Consider the following 18,639-nt stretch of genomic DNA (forward strand, 5'->3'; position numbering starts at 1 on the left):
TTGCTACCACAGTTTTTCAGATGGGAAACTGAGGCCTAAATAGATGAGTGGACTTGTCCAAGGTCACTTAATGAGTGGTGGAGTCGGGATTTCAACCTGGGAACCTGCAGCATTACACATGTCCTTAGATATATTTTTTAAGATATATTTTTTAAGTCTACACTTGATCTTAGCCAAAAGGCCGAGAAGCGATATATTTTTTAAGTCTGAGGTCAGAAAACATGTCTTTCTCTCCAGTTTATTGGACGCCTGCTGAGTTCTGAGCTGAGTTTTTCATGCATCATGTCCTTTAATCACAACAATTCTGCATTATTACCTCCATTTTACAGCTAGAAAAACTGAGGCTCAGAGGGTAAAGTACTTTGCCATGGTCACACAGCTGTCCCCAAAGCTCATAATCATTGAGTCCCTAGGACTGGACCTGACAGAGAGTAGGGGCTCAGTAACTATTTGTTAAATGAGTAGATTGACGAATGAATGGGTGGATGGATGGATGGATGGATGGATGGATGGATGGATGGATGGATGGATGGACGGACGGACGGATCACTCAAGCCTGGGTAAATACATGTGTTCAGAGTTGTCCGGAGCCTGCATCACATTGTAAACTGTCAAGCCTGGCATGTTCAATTTCACTATCATTCTCCATGAAATGGGTGTCCAGGTCTCAACTCATCCCTGGAGTGCTTGGGGAAAGACAAGTGACTTAGATATTACACCAAGCCTCTTCAGCTGCTGGAGCAACACAGGGCCATTTTTTTTTAGGCTAATTGGCATTTTCATGGGGGGAGGATGGCCTCAATTATGGGAGACTGTTGTTAAGGGAAATTACATGAGGTGCCATCTACTCTCATGCCCAAAGAAAACTTGGGAAGTCACAATTAAGAGTTCAAATGCTTTTATTGAGAAATTTGCATCTGAGCTGGGAGAGGGAAGCGATGGAGGATCCACCTGAGGTGTGGAAGGACCCAGGGGGGTTCAAAGTGTGCTCCCTAGAACCCTAGAATCCTCTGGAGTGCCATGGTGGTCAGGCTGGGTGGGCAGTGCTCCAGACCCCTCACCCCTGCCAAAGCGGAGCTGTTCTACCATGATCTGTTTCCTGTCTAGTGGGCTACATCTGTTTTGATTGCAAATTGACAGAAGAGAACTGGCTCAAGTGAAAAAGTGACTTTCTTTGGAGCTATGGGGCAAGCCAAGCCTTGGGAGGGACTGAAACCTGAGCTTGAAAGGCAGCCAGAAACTTAGTGTATCTTTGGTGCCCATGAGGTCTCTGGTTGCTGCTTCTCTCTCTGTATTTGATTTATTTTTCTCTCTCTGCTCCTATATTAGTCAGGAATCATTTTGTTGCAAGTGACCGAAAACCTGACTCAAAGTGGCTTGTGAAAGAGAATATATGGATCCCCCAGGGGTGAACCCAGGTACACAGATGACTCCTTTTGGAATTTTTCTGTATTCCTTGGCTCTGGGTAGCCTCCTTTCTCAAGAGGCTCTTTCTTAATGTGGTGCCACCAGCTCTGGCCTACATCCTCCTAGATCCAAAGAGTGGAAAAGAAAACACACACACACACACACACACACACACACACACACACACACACACTCTCTCTCTCTCTCTCTCTCTCTCATTGACTTAAGCAAAAATCCCAAGACTAGCTCTAGTTGGGACATGTGCCTGTGTCTGAACCAACCACCACTGCAGTCAAGAGGACCTGATGCTCTGATTGGCCAAGCCCCGGTTAAGGGCATCTGGGGCATCTCAAAGTCAGAGAGTATGGAGGAGTGGGGCCTCTGTTAGCTTGTTCCACCAAGTCTTCTCACACATGTGCACCAGAATGGGCTACCCTCCTCACCTGCAAATGTCCTTAGGTCAAAAGACCAGCCCAGACCATTGTCTGTCAGCCCAGTGTCAAAATTCTCAAAAGAGACAGTCTGATTGGCCCATGCTGTCTGAGTTGTTGGTCCCTGGTTCAGTCTGCCATCGTCCAGGGTCAGGATCATGCAGTACAGACACGGTTTGCTAGGGCCAGTTCTCAGGGAAAAGAGACGGTGTGCAGGGAAGACACTTCCAAGATGCCAATTACATTTATTTTGAACTTGTTAAAATGCACATATCTGGGCCCGAACCAGACACTTAATAAGCTTCCCTGAGGATTCTTATGCACAGCCAAGTTTAAGAATCATCAAGTTTGGATCTTTCTAGAGCAGCACTGTACAGACTTTAGTTGTCATAACTTCTTATTCGCAAAGTGAGAAATATAGTCCCTACACCCGTGACCTTGGGGTGGTGGTGGGGGATTAGTAGCGTACTCTTTCTAATGAATTATGGAGACGTGATGAAACCGCCAGACCGACCATCAGAATTCAAAGTCGGAGGTGCCATTACAACATAGAGGCACTAGAGGGCACCCTTGCCAACCGCCAGGGCCAAGAATGCAGCAGAAAACAATCCCTTCAAAGACCTGGGATTGAAGGATGCTAATTAAGATCTGTGCCCAAGTGTGCCCACGTGCACCGAGGTCACTCTCTGAGGTCAGGGAAGGGCTCTTGTTGGGCTCTTTTGCCTTCAGCATGTCACGACATCATTCTACAAATAGTGCGGTAGCTCTTACTGGGGTTTTTTGCTGTTTGACTGCCTGGGTCCCCAGTGAAACTTCAGGGATCAGGTGAGTAATCCGTAAGCTCTTCTGAGAGTGGTAAGAGCTTTGTCCCTGTCTTGGAACACTCTTCTTATCCTGCTTTGCTATCACTTTTGTGGGCTTCAGTCCCTCTCACCAGGCTGTGAGTCCTATAAGGGCAGGGCCATGTGCAACTCACTCCTGTGGCCCCAGGCTCTGCCTGACACAGAAGAGGCCCTGAGAAAATGCCCTAAGAAGGCCGTGTGGGGCAGACTGACCTGGGTACCTTCCCTACTGATTCATGTGACACAGGAATGTCATTTCACCTCCTAGAGTCTTGGTTTGCTCAGCTGCAAAATGGGCAACATCACCATGTCAGGGTGTGAGTCTCTGTCCATAAACTTTGTTTGCAGGACATACCACTTTGTTTTCCCATGACTGAACAGAATTTGTAATTTGAACTCCTATTCTGCCAGGTGGCAGAGATCACCCTAAGCCAATTGAGGGTCCCCTTACCCTTTGTCAGTGGGGTCACATTTTGGGTCCAACAGGCATACATGGAGCTGATGCACAGAGAAGGGCACCCTGGTCTCCACTGACATCACTCTGTGTTGATCTGCTTGGCTGAAGACCCGATATCATTAGCTGTTATCGTGTGTCAGAAAGGCCCAGCGGCCTAAACAAGAATTTCTGCAGTAGGCAGTCCTGGGTTAGTATGGCCATGCCATGGTGTCTTTCTGTAAGATCCCTCTGCCACCTGGATCTGCCACAGCTCCAGCTACGAAGTCTGCAACCCCAGAGACAGAAGGGAGAAGGAGAGGAAGATACTGCAGGCATTTCCTGGGTGTGGCACTGAACACTCCCATTCACACCACATTGGCCAAAACTTAGACACATGACCACATATAGCTGCAGAGGAGCCTGGGAAATGTAGTCTTTCTTCTTAGAAGATGGGGACTCTGCTTAAAATCAAGGTTCCTTTACTGAGGATAAAGGGGGGAATAGACATGGGGGATGACTAGCACAGTGCTCAAGGGTATGTGTCTCTACTGCTCTCCGAACTCCCTCCCATGTTTCCAGAATCTGTCACCTTCCCCTGCCCAAGACCTCAACTTGAGGATGGGACAGGGCTTGGGAAGGGAGCTGGGTTGAGAAGGGCAAAAAATAATGTATTCCCCCCTCTGCCCTAGGATGCAATAGAGGCTAAACTCGTTTTTCTCTAAGTATATTTTTAGTGTGAACTATTTCAAACCTATGGTCAAGAATGAAAAATAATATAGTACACATTAGTGTACCCACCAGCCACTTTGATCAAATTTTGCCATTTTCGTATTTGCTTCAGATTTTAAGCAATTAAATATTACAGATAAAAGCACAGTCTCTAGTCTTCTTCCCTTGTCTCTTACCCCACATCTGGCCCCAGAGGTGCGACCATCCTGAAGTCAGTGTTTGTTAGTCCTTTATCTGTTGTTTACTCTTAATACACATTTATGTATTATAAATGTTACAAAGTGTTGTTTTACAGGTTCTTGAACTTTATATAAATGTTTTTTACTATATAAATATAAGTCCTTGTGCAACTTGCTTTATCCTCTCAGCATTGTCTTTGGGATGTGTCCACAAAGATAACAGCCATTTTTCAGGGCTGGCTTGTTGTGTGGTATAAGACTATATATACCACATTTATTTTTCTATTCTTTTGACAAAGGGTTGGCTTTTTGCAATTGTTTGCTATTCAATGATGCCACAATAAACATCTTTGTACATGTCTCTTTGTGCACATAAACAAGAGTTTCTCCAGGCCATTGGTTCTCAAAGTGTGCTCATGGGACCAGCAGCATCAGCATCATCTGGGAACCTCTTAGAAATGCATGTTCTCAGGCCCCTCCTCAGACCTACCAAATCAGGGACTCCAGGTGGACCCCCGTGATCTGTGCTGTAATAAGCCCTCTAGGAGCTGCCAGTGTATGCAAGCATTTAACTGCTGCTCTAAGGTTTATACCAGAAGCCAAATTGCTGAGTTTAAAAGAGGCACTTTCTCAAATTTACTAGATACTGCCAGATTTTTCTCTAAGGTTTACACTTTTATCAGAAGTGAAAGATTCCTCTCATCCTTGCCAGCCCTTAGTAACATCAGGACTTAAATTTTTTTGCCAGGTGGGTGAGAAGTCTGGGCTCTGTTAAATTCTCAGTGGATGATCTTCTCTCTCTGGCCCCAGGAATCCCTCTCACAACATCATACTTGCTCTCTGCCCTCTGGTCCCTGCCAGGTATACAGCTTTGGAAACATGTAAACCTTTATTATGTTGTCCTGTTGCAGTTTCTCTTCCCAGGACAACAGAAACAAGAGCACTGCCACTCTGGCCTAGTGCCTGGGGACAGGACCCCAGGGAACATGTTAGTTACTGTGTACCTCCTTATAAGCCTGCCTGGATTGGCCAGGCTCCTCGGTTGTAAGCAACAGAAATAGGGTTATCAGCAGGATTTGGGGGGCTCACAGAATCCAGGTATCTGAAGATCAGTTCTGGGGAAGTGGCAGTGCTGTAGTTGGGGAGGGAGGAAGGGCTGGAGGGATCGAGGGAGGGAGGGAAGACGAAAGACCCCAGTCAGGCCTGGGCAGAGCCTGCTGTGCCTCCACCGTGACTCCCTTCCTATGTGTCCCTTCGCTCTTTGAGTCCCATCCCCAGGACTTGGAGTCACAGGGGTGAGTATGTGGCCAGGCTTTGGATAGGCCCACCCTCTGGTGACTTGAAGAAGGGCTGGGCCTCCTTGGTCTCTGTTCCAGGGGGAAGGCACCAGGATTGCCTTTCACCAGGACCTCACATAACGGGGAATTCCTCTAAAAGGGAGATGGGGACCAACAGGAATAGGAGAGGGGCTGGGAGCTGGAAAGCCAAGAATATCCCTTGCTGGGTGGCCATGGGGCTCAGGTGAGCCAAGGCGTGTTACCGGTTCATTAAACGTCTGACCTTTATGGTATAAACATGAGACAGTTCAATGTTTCCCCAATTGCTGCCTCTATGGTGCTGCCTTGTCCTTTCTTGTCCCTAATGACATCGGCCACTTCCTGACTCTCTCCCACCTCCTGTCCCCAGTGGTCTGCCTGCTGCCTCTTACTGCTGGGCACCTGCCGGCCACCAGCCTTCCTGTGCAAGGCAGCAGCCATACCACTTGAGCCTGGCCACTCCTAATGGCCCCTTGCCACTGAGCACCCCTCGTGCTTGCCATGAAGGGTGTGCAGGCTCTTCTGCTGTCTCCACGCCCAGCTTTACTTTTCTCTCTCCTGGTCTCCTTTTCTCTTCTCAAAGAGGGGTGGGAAGGGAACAGATTCACAGGGCTGTGGACGCAAGTTTATGGCCAACTGGGGCATGAGAAGTTGGTACCCTTGTCTCTGTGAGGGGTTCCCTTGATCTCCTCACCTGGTTTGGAGGGTTGGGAACAGAGGAAAAGCCACAGCACCACCACCGCTTCCCCAGCTGACACAGCTCCTGACTCCTGAGTCCCTTCTCTAAGTGGTCAGCGTAATCAGGATCCTGAGGTGTGGGTCAGGGTAACAGAGACACCCTATGAACCTTAGAGAATCTATCTCTCTTTAGATTTTTAGGGTATTTCCACCTCTTTCTCCCCCAGCTTTGGGTCCTGGTCGCCAATTCTGGGACAACAAAAAAGCTTCTCCCTCAACGTGCTATACCTGATGATGGTGGCAGTGACAAATGGAGTTGTTAGGTTGGCAAGACAAACAGAATGAAAGACTCGGAGCCAAACGCTATCAAGCAAGGGAGTTTACTCCAGGGAACCTGGAGGGGAAACTGAAAGATCAGTGTTCCGCCCTCTTACAGACTAGCAGAGGCTTTATACGGTTTGTCTGGGGGGTGGGGGCAGCTATTCTGAGCACTCAGCATTCCGTAACAGCTTTGCGGTTTTTTGTTGTTTTTTTGTTTCATACACGATGTTTTTATTGGAACACACCGGCCTTGAGGGAAAGGGAGGGGGCAGGGGGACGGGGTGAGGGAGTAGCAGATATGAATGTTAAGCTGCCTGTGAGGCCTAACAGGAGTGTTGGTCAGAAACTGAGCAGGAGGGCTAGGGTTTCACCCCACCCTGACAGGCATATGGACCCCATGCACTCTCAAAAATATGGGGGTACTTCAAAAAGCTCGTGGAAAGATTCATATTATCTTTTAATTCTATTTTTCCATGAACTTTTTAAAGTAGCCTTATCCACACTACTTTAGTAAAGATGAAGTGTGCCTGTGAGTAACAGAAAACTCCAAGTAACAGTGGTTTAAAAAAAAATAGGCATTGATTTCTCTGTCATGTAACAGTCTACACAGGCAGTCCAGGGCTGCTATAGCAGTTCTGCCTTCCTCAGGGACCCAGGTAATTTTTATCTTATTTCTTCACCCTCCTCAGAATATGGATTTCAACTCACAATCCAAAATGGCTGCTTGTGCTCCAGCCATCATGTTCACATTCTACACAACAGAAAAGATGAGAAAATGACAAAGGGCACATCCCTGCCGTTTAAGGCAGCTTTTTAGAAGTTGTATGCACTGCTTTACCTTACATCCCATTGGCCTGATTTTGGTCACATGACTATCTAATTGCAAGGGAAGCTGGGGAATGTAGTCTTTTGTCTGTGTGTCCATGTGTCCAGTTAATATCCCAATAAAACAGTTTGATCTGCTCACACATTTGGTTTGATCATCTCTCTCTTCCTTTCTGCCTCCTTTCACCCTGGTCTGGATAGCAGTGGGCACTGGCCTAGGGGGCAACTGCACAGGCTGTGTAATCTGCTCAGAGGAGAACGGCTGCTCCACCTGCCAGCAGAGGCTCTTCCTGTTTATCCGCCGGGAAGGTATTCGCCAGTACGGCAAGTGCATGCACGACTGTCCTCCCGGCTACTTCGGCATCCGCGGCCAGGAGGTCAACAGGTGCAAAAGTACGTGGCTCCCACCTTGTCCTCTGCTAGTGCTGGGCTCCTGGGCTCACATCTTGCCCTCTCATCCCAACACAGCCAGAGAGGAAGTAGGTGTATGCCTGAGCCCAGACTCTGAGATACTTGCTTGGTTCCGGGCTGGCTCTCCATCCCTAAGCAAGTCAGTCTCCTCTCAGCCTTAATCAGCATTAGTAGGGCACTAATAGTTCCCAGCACTAATAGAGAAGGTTCTAACCTAGTTTGCTGTGTGGCCCTGGGCATGTTACTCCCCTCCTCTGGGCCTACCTCAAATGGGAAAAGGAGTCCTAACTCTAATTTTCACTATGACCTGCGACAAATCATCACTATCTCTGAGTCTTGGTGGAAAAGGAGCCAAGGATCCTCACTCCCAGCCCAGATTAGCTGTGTGACTTCAAGCAAGTCACCTGCTCTTTCTGAGCCTCCACTCAAATGAGAAAGGGAGTTCTTCTCACACGCAGCTCACTTTGACCTTGGCCAAGTCTGGGCGTCAAAGGAGATACTAAGTCCTGATCCCAGTGCTACAGAACCTAGGGCTACTCAGAGACCCCCTCCCACCTCAGGCAGACCCAGAGGACACCCTCCCAGGCAGCTGCCCTCACCTGTGGTGTCCCTGGTCTATTATAGAATGTGGGACCACCTGTGAGAGCTGCTTTAGCCAAGACTTCTGCATCCGGTGCAAGAGGCGGTTTTACCTGTACAAGGGGAAGTGTCTGCCCACCTGCCCGCCAGGCACTGAAGCCCACCAGAACACGCAGGAGTGTCAGGGTGAGTGGGGGACCTCCTCAGCCTGCCTGATGCCCCTCCCTCCCTGTGAGGAAGTCATGTGGAGATGGGAGGCCCACCAGCACCATGTCAGGTCCACCGGCTACCTACACATAGTAATCCTGCAAGACACTGGTGCCAACATGATTATAATAGTAATTATAATCATGTGGTTATGATTACTATTACTACCAACGCTGGCATCATTACTACAAAAGGAGGCAGCAGGATACAGAAGAAGAGCACTAATTTTGGAATAAGACAGACCTGGGATCAAATCCTAGCTCTTAAAATGTACCCATTAGTGATCTTAAGCAAGTCATTTAAGCTCTCTGTCCCTCAGTTTCTCCAAACGTTTAAAAAAAAATTGCAATAAAACATAGAGCCTACATCAGGGGGAGGGGGTTCTCATGAGGATTAAATAAATTAATACAATTTAAATAACTTAAAACAGGAACTAGCGTGCTGTAAATGCTCAATACTTGTCAGCTGTCATTATTACTGCTCTGATTTTCTGACAGCTCCTCTCCAGACTTTTGTTTGTGAGTTCCTCTTCTGTGGTCTGGCTTTACACAAGGCTGCTCCTTGACATTCTCACCTGAACCCTCCCTGGGCTCATGTTCACAGTCATTCCAACAGCTGATGGCTCATGACTCGCTGTCCCCACATCCCTCCCTGAGCAGCCCACTGGGTACCTCCTTCTCCCCCAACCCTCATCTTCAGCCTGGTGCCTCCTCTGGGTTTCCTCTGTCAATAACTAGTGCCACGACCCCTGCAATGGCCAAGCCCGAGACACAGGCATCATTGTTGAATCTTCTCTTTCCCTCACCCCCTACCCAACCCGCTCTGTTCATTCATTCACCCAAAAGATATTTACTAGAGAATCTGCTATGGCCAGTTGCTTTCCTGGATGCTGGGGACATGTTAGTGAGCAAAACAGACAAAGCCCCTGGCCTCCTGGATATGACATTTCAGTGGGGAGACAGAAGAGACACATGAATAAATATGTAATATGTCGGGTGGCAGAAAGAACTTTGGGGGAAAAAATTAAACAGCATAAAGCTCCCAAGCCCACCCCACTCCTCACACCCCCTTCTGCCCACCCCACCCCACCTGCCACCTTCTCCCCACCCTCTGCCCATCACAAGACCATGTGGCCTTAGCCCCCTGCCTGTCTCCCTGCCTCTGGTCTCACGATCTCCAGCTAGTGCTCCACCCAGCAGCCAGAGTGATTATTTCATAATGACAGTTTGCTCAGCTTCCTCTCTGCCCAAGGCCCTTCAGCGACTCCCATGACTTCGTGCTCTGGGTAGTCTGGTCCCCATCTGCTGGCCTTTCAACCCCCATCACTTTATTCCTCCTCCATTTGGGTTCCAGCTCTGGCTTGTCCAGTTCTAGACAAGAACAGAGGGCCAGGTCATCCTGGGGACTTTGCTGGCATTATTTCTTCATCCTGGATCACCTACTGCTCCTCCCAAGCCTGGATAATCCCCTCTCCCTCTACCCCTACTTCAAGACTCAGTTCAGGAGTCTCCTCCTCCAGAAAGTCTCCATGGTCTCCCTTGCTGTGACCCATACCTCCTCGGGCCCCCACAGCTGCCTGTCATTCCCTCATTACTGTACTATGCACCCCCTGCCCTCCTAGCCTGACATCTCTAGGAGGTGAGTTCCAGGAGCAGGCCCAAGTCTGTCCTGTCAGCTGCTGCCCCTCAGCACCCAGAACAGCACCCGGCACCCTATTGGTGCTTAGTCTTTACTTGTTGAATGAATGCATCTAATAGCAGGGCTGTTGTTCTAAGGTCTGGAGACCTGCTTTCTGCACCACCACCCCCTCCCTGTTCTTGAATTTGCTGTGTCCATTGTGCAAGCCCCTTGCTGTGTTCCCTTAGCAAATTCCTTACCTTTTGTAGGCCTCAGTGTCCTAATCTGCAAAATGGAGGTATTCATAACTACCTGTGTTCTGTGCCTACCTCTCAGGGACTCTTAAAAGAATGTGAAATATATATATATATATATATATGTTATGTATTTTTTAAATGACCCCCTATTAAGAACTTTTATGTCCATGACTCTGGCTTCTAGCCCATAGCAGTCTGTGCATGCTTTAGTGTAGCTCTCATCCCAGGCTGTTATAGTTTTTTTCAAAATCTCCCTCTGCTCCTAGTAATAGACTGAGTCCCTTGCGGGTGGAGGGGGTATATCGGGGGACCGAACCCTTGGATCTGAAGGACACTCACTAGCAACTGACTCTGTCTGTCTGTCTCTCCTTTCACCCCACAGAGGAGTGTGAGCTGGGCCCCTGGGGCAGCTGGAGCCCCTGCACACACAACGGGAAGACCTGTGGCTCAGCCTGGGGCCTGGAGACCCGGGTACGAGAGGCTGGCCGGGCTGGGCGGGAGGAGGCAGCAGCCTGCCAGGTGCTTTCCGAGTCAAGGAAGTGTCCCATCCAGAGGCCTTGCCCAGGAGGTGAGCACCAGGATGGCATGTGGGGCTGCAGCAGGCAGGGCCCACAGGTGACTTTTACTGGCCACAGGATGCTGCCCCCACAAATAACACCTGTAAGGCTGCCTGAAAGTCCACCATTGGCCATACCTTCATTAAGCATTACCCTCCCCAGTGCCCTTTCAGGGGAGGGTCTTCCTTGCTGGGGTCAGTCCCAAGTACACTAGGAAGATTGAGAATTGTCAGGAGTTCTCTCCTCTCTCAGATTGACCACCCTCTTTTAATAACAGAGATTTTGGAACACTCTCTTTACTATTCTGAAATGAAATTCATGGATAATGTAACTCACTTGCACAAGTGGTTTTTTTTAAAAAAAAAAAAAAAATCGGTATAGTTCCTTAACTGTAATGTAGAAGAGGAAGGAAAACAATGGCATTATGGAAGCGCCCAGGCCCCGCAGCCGGAGAACACAGTGAAGCAGAATCGTGGTGAAGGCTGTAGCCGTGGTCAGCGCCTCAAAGGCACAACCACGTTGCCATCCGAGATGCGCTTCCCCAAACAGTGACTTATGATTACTGAAGTCCAGCCAAACTGTTCGACTTCTTGATTGATATGGTACTAGCAGTCCTAGAATACTCAGTGACTGGAAGTGTCCAGAAACACCTGGCATTCGTACATAAAACAGAGTTAAGCTCTGAGCAAGCAGATTTTTCAGCTCCATGAGACTGGGCAGGATGGGAGAGAATTGGATGGAATAGGGGACCACTCTCCTTTGTGGGGGACTGTCCCACCCAGAACCCCTGATCCCTGTCCACTGAATGCTGGTGGGAGCTGCTTCTTTGTGACAACCCAGAGCACTACACAGATTTCCAAAGTAACACCTGGAGGCTGTTCAGAATCACTGATTTAGATAGAAGAGAGGCTGCAAAGTGTGGTTGGTAAGATGCAAACCGTGAGTAGTAATAACGTGGAACTAGCGATGTTAACTGCACGTGCTGCGTGTTGGGCACTATGCTAAGTTCTCTACAGTCATGAACTCATTTAATCTGTGCAGTGACACTATGAGGTAGGTATTGTTATTATCCCCACTTTACAGATGAGTGGACTGAGACCAGAGAGGTTGAGTCACTTGCTCGAGGGTCACACAGCCAGGCAGAGGCTGCAAAGAGGAATCTAAAGACATGGTTAAGGGTGAGGGACCTGGGGCCGGGCTACTCGGGGCACACAGCTGAGAAGTGTTGAAGCTGGGATGTGAACCCAGGATACCACTGTTTCAGAAGGACTTGTGGTGTCTGGGTTGGAAGTACACGTAGCAGAGATGGGAACCTCTGGGAGTCATGCTGGGCAGTTGGGGACAGAGTGAGGTTGATATGGGACCAGAGAAACTAAGACTCCAGACCCAGGGAAGCACCCACACAGACAGACAGACAGTTCTCTAAGGTCCTTGTTACTGTGGCCACACCTGTCATGGCATCTGAGGGCTGGTCGCTGATTGGCTGGGGGAGAAGGGGCGGTGCAAGAATCAAGAGAGGAAAATGCCTCCCCAGATACTAACAGCAGCAGCAGCAGCAGGAAAGCGCTGACCATGCGCTGGGTGGGCGCAGGCTAAGTGCTTTGTAAGCACAGCTCTTTTAACCCCACAACAGGCCTGCTGCGGCTCCCTGCACCACCCAGGTCTCAGCTCAAACATCACCTCCTCAGAGAGGCTTTCTGTGAGCTTCCCCCCACCCGCCACGAGTCACTTTCCGTCACATCATAGTACTTACAAGGACACTTCAAAAAGTTCAGGGAAAGATTTGTATTATCTTTTAATTCCATTTTTCCAACTGTTTGAAGAACCCTCGTATGTCTTTCTGAAAGAATCTTGCTCATTCTTGTGTTTGCTTGTTTAGTGTCTGTCTTCCTTACTAGAATGTGATCTCCAAGGAGAGCAAGGTCTTTGTCTGCCTGTTCATGGCTCTCTCTCTAGTTAATGTCTAGAACAGGGCTTGGCGTGTACTAGGTGTCCAGTTAGTATTTGGTGGATGGATGGATGGGTGGGTAGGTGGGTGAGCAGATGAATGTATAGGTGGATGGGAGGGTAAGTGGGAGGGTGCATAGGTGGGTGGATGAGTAGGTAGGTGGGTAGGTAGGTGAGCAGATGAATGGATGGGTGGATGGGTGGGTAGGTGAGTGGATGGGTGGGTGGATGGGAGGGTGAGTGGGAGGATGAGAGGGTAGATGGGTGGGCAGGTGGATGGGTGGATTGATGGGTGGGTGGGTAGGTGAGTAGGTGAGTGCATGGGTACATTGGCAGCTGTCAGGCAGGCATAGGGGAGGAACAGGAACCCAAAGCCACTCACCCCCACATCTCCACCTTCAAAGCTGTCAAGGGCCACTCTGGCAGCACCCACACCCTGTCCCCAGATGCTGTCTTCACCTGGGGGCTGCACAGTCAACCCAGAGCTTAGAGTGGGAATCTGGCTTCAGTACCCCCAGAGGGCTTGGAGGGGTCTGGGGAGCCCTAGAAATGGGCAGCCTGACCTAAGGGGATGATTCTGAATCTTCCCTGTGGAGGGAGAACCCAGGACTGGAGCCGCAGCCCTGACTCCTGGGAAGACCTGCACACAGCTGACACTCAGGAAATAAAACTTCCCTCTCCTTGCCGTGGGGCTCTGAGGTCTCTAACTACCTCACTGTGTGCCCTTGCACATGACTCCTTTCAGGGAAATGTATGGGGGACAAACAACGTCTAAAAATGGCCTGCATGTGGAGATACTTTGTAAACCAGAAAGTTAGGGCTGGCCTTGCTCCCGACCACACCTCAGTCTTGTCACCTATTGATAGTTATGACAAACAACAGCTCAGAAGAGCACTCCAGGCGGCAGGTGCAGCCAGCGGGAAGGTGTGAGCGGCCTGGACCTGCTGTGAGGAGGAGCAGAGAGGAGGCCAGTGACTGGGGTGAGGGGTCAAGAAGGAGGGGCTGAGAGAGGTCAGGGAGGAAGTGGGGTCGTGCAGGCCAGGGAGAGAACTCCTACCCCATCCAGTGAGCTGGGAGCCACTGGAGGAGTTTGGGTACAGGGGCACAAGGCCTCTTTTGCTCTTAAAGCATGCTGGGACTCTGTCCACTCCTGCCAGCCATCTGGCCACTGGTCACTCAATTTGTCCCCTCTGCCCAACTTTGCCACCTAGAAGTGAGAGCGCAGACCTGGACTCCGGAAAGCCCAGTCCAGGCTGTGCCACTGAGCAAGTCACTCTCCTTGCTAGGCCTCAGTCACCACGTCTGAGAAATGGGACTAATCAGATATTTGTGTTAGGAGCTCAGCCCAGCTGTACCAGGGGTGATGGGGGTAGGGGACACAATGGGGTCAAAGTCAGAACTAGGTCTTGGATTTGCCCCCCATCCCACGCATCTCCACAGGGAGGACTGGGTGAGGTACAGACCCCCCATCCCCACCCCGCCAAGCCTGTCATCTGGGAGCAACAGGCTGTACCTCCCTCTCACAGCTGTTGTGAGTTTCATGTTCTTGGAGCACTTGGAGCTGTGCTGGCATGTGGCAAGCACCAGCTAAATGCTAAGTTATTGCTGCTGTCGTGTGATTTTGAAGGGCAGAGCCTGTGGCGGGGAAGTTGGCACAGGGATCCAGGCAGAAGGTGCTGAGTCTCTAGCAAAGAGCCTTGTAAACGGTGAAATGAGTGCACATAGGATGGTCATGGGGGCCCCCAGTAGGCCACCCTAAGTCCTGATGGGGGTTCCACATGAACCTCCAGGCCAGACCAAATGCCTGGCTCAGGCAGGCCCTCAGCAAGTTAATGCCCCTCCCACCCCCACTAAGGAGCTAGAGAAAGGTGTTCAGTTTGGGGCAACTTATCCTACAACCCAAACTCTAAGGAGTGATTGCAAAGTCAGCACCCGCACGTCCTCCTAAGCCCCATCCTCAGGGAGTCGGAGCTGGGGATTGGGGAGCCTTCCAGGACCTAACTGGCCCTGCAGCCTCAGAAACACGCCCTGTGCTCGCGTTACAGAGAGAAACCCCAGCCAGAAGAAGGGCCGGAAAGACCGGCGCCCGCGCAAGGACAGGAAGCTGGACCGCCGGCTGGACGTGAGGCCGCAGCAGCCCGGCCTGCAGCCGTGACCGCGACCTGACCGTGACCGTGACTGCGCACTGCAGCTCGCTGCTTCTGCCCTGTGCTTTCCTTCCTCGCTGCTGCCACCGCCACTGCTTTCTCTTTTGTTTTCCTTTTGTCTTTCCTTCTCCCCGACCTTCTCCCTTTTTTTTGGTCAGTATACCTTTTCTTTCTCTTTTCTCCTTTATTTCCTTCACTTCTTCCATTCTTATTTCCCTCTCCCCCCTCCCTTCTTTCCTTCCTTCCTCTTCTCTCTCTCCTTTTATCTGTTTGCTTTTCTCTTCCTTTCGCTTTTCTTTCTCTTCTTCACTGTGTCCTTCTCTCTCTCTCTCTCTCTCTCACACGCACACACACACACTTTTAAGAGACAGACTGTGAGCTCTGTGCCCTCCCTTGCAGCTCTATCTACTCCTTAAAGACAGCAAATAACTTTTTCTAGGCCTTTCCCTGACCCTGCCCTAACTCCACATTTGCAGAGAAGGGGTTTCTGTGGGGTGGGGCCCATGCTTCTGCTCCAAGGAGACCCCAGAACCCAGGGCTTTAAGCGCCTCGTCCTCTGCCCAGTCCCTGGAGGCCATTTCCACAGCCTTCGGCCACCAGCTTCCCCAAGGAGCCCGCTGGAAGAGGCTCCGAGGCCTCCCGAGGCCCGGCCTGTACACCCTCCCCGGCTGCCAGTGGAGGAGCCATGCTGAGGCCTCTGGCGGGACAGCCAGCCCCACATGTGCCGGGCCCGTCCTCCTGGAAGCTGCCTGCTGTACCCGACCAGCGCTCTCCCACGGTTCCCATGCCTCTTCCTCCCAAGGTGGCCATACTCCCAAGGCCCTTGGGGACTCAAGCACTGGATCAGGTGGGGCTGTCACCCCTGGCAGAACTAGCCAGTCAGCCCAGAAGAGGCCATCAGGCTGAAAGGAACTCTGAGATTATCCAGCCACTTCATTTCCCACCCTGGCACCTCTTGTCCATTGTACCCATGGAGAAACTGAGGTCTGGAAAGGAAGGGACTTGCCCAAGGTCACACAGGGAACATATGCACTCTGCTTTCCACCTGACAGTGCCCTACTAGCACATCCACAGCTGAGAGGAAACTTTGGGGGTCTGTTGGGGAAGGGATGAAGGAAATGGTTGGGTCAGGAGCAAGACCCTCCACTTACCACACCCACCACTGACACCTGAGCATTTGCGTTTCACTGTGACACCCCCACCCCAGGCAGGTAGAACACTACGAGGGGTCCCCAGGTTAGACCAAGCTTATCTGAGCAAGGTTATTCTCACTGCCTGTCATTCCACCGTAGGGAACCCCCTCCTCCTTTGCACCCCAGATTCCCCAGGAAGGGGCACTCCTGACCTGCATCGCCATTACCAGCTGGCCTGAACTCACAGGGCTCAGCAGCTGGGAGCAGGGATGGGCAGGAGAAGCAAGAGGCTGAGCCCTGAGAGGCCCACGGTGGTCTGGGGAAGGAGGGCTGTCTTGGGAGAGGCTCTAGGTGGTGACATATCACACCCCCCACCCCAAGAGAGTGTCCACCCGAAGATCTGCCTCCACCTGGCAGATGGGGATCCCCTGGCACTGCTCACTCCCCTTTCCCCCTCACACCACCCTGAGGACAGCTAGAGCCCCTCCTCACCTGGCCAGGCTACCAGCCGCTTTACTGCAAAAGCTTGTGCATCTGAGATGCTCTGTTGCTGTTTCAAGACCCCGACTTTTTTTTTTAATAAAGGGAAAAAAAAAAAAAAGAAGCTTGCAAATGCTTCTTGGGCATCAAGCGGGTGTTACAAAACCATGATGCTGATGAGTTTGGAGTAGCAGAATCTAAAACATGTGGGGTGGTTTTCACTGGAATGAACAGGGCTGAGAGGGGTCAGGGTGCACTGGGGACAGGGTAGGGTTTCAGCTTGAGGGGGGAGAATGCTAAAAAGAGAGGAGGGGCCCTCACATCCTCCTGACTCCTCTCAAGAAGGGGGCTCAGCCAGAGGGAGAAGAAGGCCCCCAGGGCTTCTCAGCCCCATCAAGCACAGAAGTGGCCCCAGGAACCCACGTATGGCATGTCTGAGGGACTTTGGGCCCTAAGTAGGTTGACAACCCCACAAAGCCATCTAAACAACGGGAACTGCTGGGTAGAGTGACCTCAGCATTGGGAGGCATGTGTTCAAGTCCCAGCCTGTCACCAGCTATCCGTGGGACCTAGGCCAAGTCATTTCCCCTTTCTGGGCCTCCACGTCTCCACTTGATGGATGAAGAGGAGGCCAGGCTGGATTAAATCCATTGCCCAAATCTGGGAGGCCCAACAGCATTCCTTGGGGAGATTTTTTTTTAAAAATTCAGATTCTAGGGCTCCACCCCAGAGCTACTAATTGTGAACAAGTGTAGGAGCAGGCAACGAGAGCAAAGCTAGTCATTCTAGGACAAGCTGCAGGGAGGGGAGGCTCTCAGATGACTTCCAGCCCCAGAGCTGGGGGATCTCGATTTGAGGGCTGCAGTTCTGTCTCTGACCTCAAGGATCAATAATCTGAATCTATAGAATTATATATTAAGTAAATATATAATTCTATAGAGAAGTTTTCTGCTAAGATTCAAATCCTAGGATGCTGAGGGTGACCAAAATAAGAGAAGAGAGTCCTGCAGTTCTCTGGCCACAATCTTTTCCCTCAGGGGGCCTGGTCCTCTGTCCCCAACTGGGAGCTGGGGACAATGTGTTTTGTTTTCAAATTAGAAGATAAAGCTTCTTTAGGGGCCAAGCCTCTCCTATAGCCTTTATATCTCAGACATTCCCCACCCCCAGCTCCTAATACTTAGAAACCCCAGCGTCTCCCACATTCCCCAGGGGACTGAGGCACCTTACTGGGAAGGAGACTCTGCTGTCAGGTGGTCGTCATCTAATTGCCTCTTACGGGCGAAGCTTGGAGAAGTTCACAGAGAAGCTCAGAAACTGGCTGTGGTCACACAGCCAATGAGGGGCAGCTGGGGCAAAGCCTAGAGGGAGATTCCAGCTGCTCTGAACCCCCCAGATGCTATTCCAGTGGGAGAGAACAATGGCTTGACCAGAGCTGAGGAATTCTTGCCAGATCCCTCCCGACTCCCATTCCAGCGGGGCCACACCAGTGCCCACTTGGAAAACTCACCCCCCCCCCCCGTCCCCCTACTCTTCCCTCATCCCTCCTCCCCTCGCCCCACACTCTGTGCCCTTCCCTCCCTGCCAGACCCCTCACCACGGCCTTGCCTGTCGTTCCCACATGCTGCCACTAGAGAGCGCCGCTCAGTCAGGAGCAGAGCAGCAGCCAGGATTGTAACAGCGTTTCTGAAAAAGGGCGACAGTGTTCCTCTTCTCTCCTAGCAGCACTCAAGAGGGGTGAAGGCAGCGGAGAGGCTGCCTCCTGCCTCAGGCCGGAGGGCAACTGTCGCAATGGTGACCTCAGCTGAGTAGCATTCACAGCAGCTCAAAGAGTGTCAGATTCGGAGGTCCCCGGCCCAGGCCCTTCCTTGCATAGAGGAGAAACCTGACTCAGAGGAGGACGAGAGACCAACATCCCACGAGGGTCACCATGACAGGACCTTTTGCCAAGACATCCGGTCCCAGGTGACTTGTGCAGCGTTACACTTCTCCATTTTCTCTTAGTAAATTTCAAGCCATCCTCTGTGCTCCTTCCAACTCCAGAAATGTGCATTCGTATAATAAAAATAAGTGATGATGATGATGATGTCATATTTATTGAGCACCTACTATGCACCAGACAGTGCTAAGAGCTGTAGGTACA

At 50.8% G+C, this 18,639-nt stretch overlaps 1 protein-coding gene across 2 annotated transcripts in view; it reads left to right on the plus strand.

Annotated features, from left to right (window-relative positions):
- Positions 1-14,894, plus strand: part of RSPO4 (R-spondin 4) — a 37,139-nt gene extending 22,245 nt beyond the window's left edge. The window contains exons 2-5 of one of the 2 annotated variants that reach the window (XM_063085469.1): positions 7,369-7,557; positions 8,200-8,340; positions 10,618-10,803; positions 14,785-14,894. In XM_063085469.1, coding sequence (XP_062941539.1) covers positions 7,369-7,557; positions 8,200-8,340; positions 10,618-10,803; positions 14,785-14,894 — 626 coding nt within the window. The remainder of the gene's footprint in view (positions 1-7,368; positions 7,558-8,199; positions 8,341-10,617; positions 10,804-14,784) is intronic. The other variant, XM_063085477.1, reaches the window with a different exon arrangement.
- The last annotated feature ends 3,745 nt before the right edge of the window (positions 14,895-18,639 follow it).

This window comes from Cynocephalus volans, chromosome 1 (genome assembly GCF_027409185.1).
Source record: "Cynocephalus volans isolate mCynVol1 chromosome 1, mCynVol1.pri, whole genome shotgun sequence".
Classification (NCBI taxonomy): domain Eukaryota; kingdom Metazoa; phylum Chordata; class Mammalia; order Dermoptera; family Cynocephalidae; genus Cynocephalus; species Cynocephalus volans.